We start from the raw sequence: 7,151 nt of genomic DNA, 5'->3' as shown, positions 1-7,151 counted from the left end.
CCCCCGAGTTTCTGCTCCTCCTCATGCCCATGCTCTGGTTGTGCTCTGTAACAGACTACCTGGGGCTGGTCATTTATGTTAAAAAAACAAACATTTCTTCCAGTCCTGGAGACTGCGAAGTCCATGGCTGGGGGCCCTCATCTGGTGAGGGAATTCTTTTTTTTTTGTACCAGGGATTGAACTCTGGGGCACTCGACCACTGAGTCACATCCCCAGTCTCCCCACCCATCTTTTCTTGGTATTTTATTTAGAGACAGAGACTGAGTTGCTTAGCACCTTGATAAGTTGCTGAGGTTGGATTTGAACTTGCGATCCTCCTGCCTCAGCCTCCCAAGCCACTGGGATTACACCTGGCTGGAGGGGGCCTTCTTGCTGACCACCCCATGGTGGAAGGTGGAAGAGGCAGGGGCATGAGAGGGGGAGGGAGAGGGAGAGGAAGGGAGGAAGGTAGAGGGCTCTGTCCCATTTCTTCCAGGACATTAGCCCCGGGGTCACCTCACTCCCAACACTGCTGCATGGGCTCAGGTTTCCAACACAGGAGCTCTGGGGGCACTTGCAGGCCCAGCAGTGGGCACAGAGGGCCGCTGTGGGGAGGCCCGGGCTGCCCGCCCACTGACCCTGGCTTTTCCCACTTTGGGGACTGGTGGGGGTGCCAAGGAGCAGCCCACTTAGACAGGAGCCCCGGAGTGCTGATGGGAACTGACACTCAGCCTCCGCACAGGCAGCAACGGGCATCTGCCTCCCCAAGGGCACGTGTCAATGCCAGAAAGTGACCCGCGTTGCCATGGCTCCCCGTAGTTCAGCAGATTTCAGATTTTATTATCGTGTTGACACACATGGCACGTCTCCCATCTTGACCGTGGTTAGGTGCACAGCTCAGGGCTCGGGGCCCACGCGCCTGCCGGGCAGCCATCATTACCTCCAGGGCTTCCTCTCCTCCCAGGCTGGAGCTGCGTCCACCAAGGCTCACCCCCCTCCCCACTGCCCCCTGAGACCCTCACCATCCTTACATGGTGGAGCCACGGTGCCTGTCCCTTGGCGACTGGCTTAGCTCACTGAGCAGGTGCGTCAGGGCCCGTTCGCAGGGCGCCGGTGGCAGGACTTGACTCCCATACTGAGCACCTTCCCACCCTGGGCCTCGTGCGCTCAGCCGCTCCCCCTCCCCTGCCTGGGCACTGCTTCTGCATCTCGGCTGCGGGGAAAGATGCCGCGCGCCGAGGCCTCTTACGACCGGCCTTCGATTCCCTGGGGTCTCCATCCAGAGACATGCTGGGCCACGTGTTTTTCTTTGTCTAAGAAATTCAGATTTTCATGTCCTTTCTAAGCACTAACTCACTTTTCCACAAGGCCTGGGCACACTGACGCGTGTCTGTGGGCTGGGTGCCAGCTTCTGCTCTGAGCCTCGCCTTGGGCACAGTGGGCTCGGGCACCCCACCAGTCAGACCCTTTACCCTGCGCAGGATGTCCCTGGCCCATGCCGCCCAGCACAGCCCCGAGGGCCTCCATGTTCCCCCAGTGACCGTGACTTGATGATTTAAAGGGAGGGACTGTGAGGCCGCTGGGCAGAGAGCAGCCCCAGCCCCAGGAAGTGACTCCACATGTCCGTGCAGTGGGTGAGGCGGAGGGGGTCCTGTGGACTATCCTGAAGGTGGCAGCTCCTCCTTGTCCTGCACGGTGGAGACTTCATGTCCCTGGACCATGAAGACACACCCTGGCCCCAGCTGGCTAGGCAGTTGTCCCCAAGACCCCAGCGGAGGCCTGACGCCCTGGAGAGAGCGGAGCCCAGCGTGGGCTGCCCTACACACCCCTCTTCTCAGCACAGGACTGACAGGAGGGGGCAAGGTAGGAGGGGCACTGAGGCCTGCAGCCGCCATTCTGTGGGTGTGGTCTCTCCAGGGTCCAGACACATGTCCGGACTGTGGATGCAGGTGACTAGAAAATGCTGCCCAGAAAAGGGGTGGGTGGGCCACCGAGACAGCACCACAGGGTGGTGTTGGTGCAGAGCCCAGGGTCACAGTGAGAGCCAGAACTTCCACAAACAGTCAGTGACAGAGCAGTGGGCCGTGGCGCCTTGCGGGCTGCGCTCGCCTGAGCTGAGTTCCGTCTTCCAGGAGCCCCGTTGCCGGCCAGCCTGCCCCTTGGCCTGCCCTGCGCCTGGGTGCAGGAGCGGCTCTGGCTGCAGAAGAGGCTGCGTCCCCTGCAGGCCTCAGCGCCCGGCCCCTCCCCACACTTAGGCGCTGCCGGTCCTTGGCTTCTCCAGGTGCGGAGGCGGAGGCTGGGGTGACACTGGACTCTACCCAGAGCTCCCGCTGGCCGCAGCCAGAGGGCAGCCTGTGGAGAGACTGGTCGGGCTCGAGTGGCAGGATGAGGGCTTCGCTCGGTCGATTCCAGACAGCGCAGCCCTGACCCGCAGGCTGCCCAGCCTCAGGACCTAGGCCAAGCCTGTCCATCTGGCTGCGGAACTCCAGAGCAGGACGAGGCTCTGTCCGCACCCTCAGAGCCACACACATGTAGACGGGGGTCCGCTGAACGGTGCCAGAGGAGGCGGCAGCACCGTCACCCTTGGTGTCTGTGGGTCCTTTCAGTCTGAAATGCACCCTGGTGGCTGGCCTCATGGGACTGGCTGCCCCAGCTGCGCTGTGGCGAGGTACAAGGAGCAGAGGTCGGCCATGTCCCCCTTGACAGCAGTGAGGGCTGGGAGGTGAGCAGGGTGTCGGGGGTCTCAGCTAGGGGTCCCGACCCGGGTCCAGATCCTGCCGTGGGAAAGACATGATGGCCCAGGACATAAAGGTCCGTGCAGTGGGCTGAGGTGGCCTTGAGCTCAGGCCTTGCTTCGAAGTCCCTGCTCCGTTGTGGCAGGCACCACTCCACACCCAGCCTGCAGCACTCGCTGGCCTTGCCGGCCACCTCTGCACGCTGGTCCCCGAGGCCACGCCTCCTACAGGCTGCTCCTGGCAAAGACCCTGGACTCCTGGGGAGCACATTGGCTCAAGAGCGTCCCTGGCTGGCCCAGTCGTCCAGGACACCCTCTTGCCCTGCAGCCTTCTGTGTCAGGGGCTCAGCCACCGGGATGGGCTGCGTGGCTCTGCAGCCTGCCCCTGGCCCCGCCCATTGCCACCCACACAGGCACATGCCCTGCTACAAGCCCCCCGGCCCCTCCCCATCCGAGTGACAGAGTGGGAGTCAAATCTGCTTTGAAGGTAGATGTTCGCCTTCCTAGAAATGAGGAAAACCACATGGTCACCTTCCAAAGCCAGCACACAGGACGTGTCCCTCTCTCCCCCAAGAGCCCCTCTCTACCCTGGTCTGGGTCTCCTCTTCTCAAGGTGAGACCGTGTCCTGGCAATGATCCCCAGGGCACTTTGTCTCGCAGACAACTGGCCCGAACCTCTCGGTGTCGGTGGGGTTGGAGAGGGATGCCCATGCTGTGCCTCGAGCCACTTTTAACAGCCCCTGCACTGCTCAGCATGGGCCGAAATGAAAGCCAAGGGCAGGGACCCCACCCCTCCTGAGGCTGGATCTAGCTCGCTGTGGGTTTTTTGGGGGGTGGGGTACCGGGAATTGAACTCAGGGGCACTCAACCACTGAGCCACATCCCCAGCCCTTATCTGTATGTTCTTTAGACAGGGTCTCACTGAGTTGCTTAGCACCTCACTGTTGCTGAGGCTGGCCTTGAACTCGATCCTCCTGCCTCAGCCTCCCGAGCTGCTGGGATTACAGGGTGCACCCCGGCACCTGTCTACCTTGCTGTGTTTTTCAGACCATGTTGGTGGGAATGGAGGAAGAAGACTGGTTCATCGGAGATGAGGTCCAGAACAAGCGAGGGATCCTCAACTTGCAATACCCCATCTCCCGGGGAGCCATCACCAACTGGGACAATATGGAGAAGGTGGGCTGCAGGTCCAGGTGGGGGCCCTTGTCACCTACCCTGCTGGGCATGAGGAAGGCTCTGTCACGTCTCGGCTCTCAGTCCTTCTGGACATTGTGTCATGGTCCCAACCACTAGGCCCCAGAGTCGGGAGACCCAAGTTTGAGTCCTGTCTCCTCTGCTCATGGTCAATGTCACTCTGGACATGTGGCATGGCCTCTCTGGCCCTCTACAGTGTTGGGTATCATTGCTCCTACCACAACACTGCCGTGAGGCTTCAGGGGTGACGGGGGAGGAGCCCTCGGTCTGAGAGGGTCAGAAGTCATGATCACTGTGAAGTTGAGTCCCGCTCTTCGTATCTGAGGTTCTGGCCTGGGCCTGCATGTGGGTTTGGGCAGGTTGCAACTGCCTTGCAAGGTGTCCTGTTGTGGCACGAGTGTCCCAGGGCTGCTGTAACAGCTATTACTGTGGCTTAAACCACAATTCTGAAGGCCGGAAGTCCAGGTCATGCTCGCAGAGCTGTCCAGGCCCCTCCCGGGGCTGGTGGTGTGCCGTCCATCCATGGCTCCTTGGCCTATAGCGACATCACTGAGCTCTGTCTTCACCGGCCCATGGCCTTCTCCCCGTGTGTGTCTCTGTCCAGACTGCCCCTGTCTAAGGGCCGCTGGCACTTTGTCTCCACCCGTGGTGTCCACAGCAGCTCTGTTCCACGCAGCAGGCTCTGAAAGGCTGGGACTTCAGCATGTGAGCTCAGGGGACATGATTCAACCCAGAATGGTCACCTAACACCTGGCTCGGCCCAAGCCTGAGGCGTCCAGCACAGTGGCAGTGCCCGCCTCTCACCTTTGCATGGGCCTGGGATTCGGGCCTGGCTCAGGGTCTTGGGAGGCTGCAGCAGATGTGGCTGGGAACCCGTCATCGGACAGCTTGGCCGGGCGGGAGGTCCCTGGAAAGGGGTGCTCTCCTGAGGCTGGCGGGGGCTCCTCCTCGTGGGCGTCTGCCTGAGGCTGCCCACGGGCTCAGAACAGGTGCCTGGCCTCCTCCAGAGGCCGGCAGAGGCACAAGGCCCCTGTGGCCCAGCCTTGGAGGTCACACTGTCATTTCTGCCTAGTCTGTGGTCCCACAAGCTCTCCTGAGTTCAGGCAGGAAAGGCCACCTAGGCCTGGTTCCAGGAGGTGGATCCACTGTACCCAGCCCTGGCCCTGGCCAGTGGCGCCACATGACACCTGCCTGTGACCTCATGGGTGCCTCCGAGTCCTGGTTTCTGCACACACCCCACCCACACAGCTCGTCCCTCACTCTCCACACAGCACCCAGTGGGCGCTCCCTCAGTCAGGGCAGACAGGAACTTCACCCACAAAAGTTAATAGCGTCTGTTGAGCACCTGCTGTATGCCAGGTACCCAGGTACCTCGCTGGGTATCATGGCCAGGTTGTGCACTCCAAAGTCCCTCAGGATGTGACTGGGTTTGGGTGGCCTTTAAGGTGGAGATTAAGTTAAAATGAGGTCATTGGGGGAGGTCTCGATTCACGGTCCTGTGAGAAGAGGAGAGAAAAGAGACACACAGAGGACACCGGGAAGCCACCAGCCGAGGCCTCAGGAGGAGCCAGCTTGTGACACTGGGACCCCAGACGCAGCCCCCAGGACGTGGGACCCTGGCTGCCTGAAGGCCCGGCTGTGGCGCTCTGCAGGGCTGCCTGGGGAGGGGGCACACCAGTTCCTTAACGTGGGTCCTCACGGCCTGCTCTGAGGGCAGGACCATCTCCATTCTAAAGATGAGGTCAGGTTCACTGGCACCTTGCTGTGCCGATGCCCTGTCCATACTGGGGCCGCGGCCAGGGCTCTCGCTGTGCACACCCAGCCCATCGGTGTCTGGGGCTCGCCCCGCAGTGTTGGTGCAGCTGCTCTGGAAAGCACCCGCCGCCCCGCTCTGCCCCAGTCCCCAGCTCCGGGCTGGTTGTTGAGTGCCTGGTCCAAAGTCACCCTCGTCTTCCCGCTGCCTCCGCAGGTCAGGGCCCCCCTGAGTCAGAGGCCTCCTGTGACCCTCAAACCACAGCAACCAGTCGGCGTCCGTGGGTGGGTCCAGGATCCAGGCCCCCTCCTCGACCCGGGTGCAGGGTTGCAGCAGTGCAGGGCGACCTGCGCATCGTGCCCACACTCTGACCACGCCAGGGGCTCCCAGGGCCGAAGACGGCGCCGACGCCTGGGAGCCCTCCTCTACTCCATAGTTTGGGAATAACTACCAGAAAAAGTCCACATGTTCAGGGCAGATGCAGGTATTTTTGGAGTGTTTTCCATCCTTGGTTGGCTGAGTCTTTGGATGAGGAATCCACAGATGTGCAGGCTGACTGCATTGCTTTGTGAGCTAGAGAGAAGGGGGTGGGAGACTGTTAGATAGACGGCAGGTGATCGATAGGTGGTAGGTGATAGGTGGTAGGTGATGAGAGACAGGTGTAGGTGATTGGTAGGTGATGGGTGATTGATAGGTGGTAGGTGATAAGTGGCAGGTGATTGATAGGTGCTAGGTGATTGCTAGATGACAGATGGTAGAAGATGGACGGACGGACAGCACCCTGCCTGGAGGGGCAGCCGCCTCTGCCTTGGGCAGCGCAGCTCACCTGCCGCTCTCCCCCCAGATCTGGCATCACTCTTTCTACCACGTGCTCAGCATCGCCCCCGAGGAGCACCCTCTCATGGTGACAGAACCTCCCTTAAGCAAAACATCCACCAAAGAGAAAGTGACCCAGGTAACAGGGCCAGCGGGGTGGGGGGTCAGCCTCCAGCCTCCTCCTGAGCTGGGGCAACCTCAGGGCCTCGCCCTCTCTGGGTGCATCAGGAACAGGCACTGGGCGGAGTTGGCCCCGTTGACGGTGGCAACAGGAGTGGCGGCTACATTGGGGGCTTGCCGAGTGGTCAGGCTCTGGGCCGGGCACACCACAGCAGCGGCTTCACACCCATCCAGCCCGTGGGCAGGCGATTAGAAGCCCCTGTGTCCAGACGGACGCGCTGGAGCAGTGGGAGCTCAAGTGATTTGCCTCAGGTCACAAGCCAGTGGCTGGTGGACCCAGAGGGTGTGACCCCAAGCTCCACCCCAACCACTGCTCTGTGGTTCGTCCTCCTTGGAGGTCTGGTTCTGCTTTGAAAGCTGCTGGGCTCTCCTGTGAGGGTACCCCTGTCCTGCCTGTGCAGAGGGGTCAGTGGTGTGTGCTGGTGGGGTCCCTGGGTAGCTGGATGGCGGAGCCGACAAGCCCTGGTGCAGATCACCGCCCTCAGGACTGCGGGG

General features: G+C 61.5%; 1 protein-coding gene across 1 annotated transcript in view; it reads left to right on the top strand.

Moving 5' to 3' along the window:
• The window catches only part of LOC107156892 (actin-85C-like), a 26,330-nt gene that overhangs the window by 2,974 nt on the left and 16,205 nt on the right, over window positions 1–7,151 (top strand). Inside the window, exons 3-4 of the mRNA XM_048807616.1 lie at window positions 3,761–3,889; window positions 6,505–6,615. Of these exons, the coding sequence (XP_048663573.1) occupies window positions 3,761–3,889; window positions 6,505–6,615 (240 nt within the window). The remainder of the gene's footprint in view (window positions 1–3,760; window positions 3,890–6,504; window positions 6,616–7,151) is intronic.

This window comes from Marmota marmota, unplaced genomic scaffold (genome assembly GCF_001458135.2).
Source record: "Marmota marmota marmota unplaced genomic scaffold, marMar, whole genome shotgun sequence".
Classification (NCBI taxonomy): Eukaryota; Metazoa; Chordata; class Mammalia; order Rodentia; family Sciuridae; genus Marmota; species Marmota marmota.
This window is presented reverse-complemented; position numbering and strand designations above follow the sequence as displayed.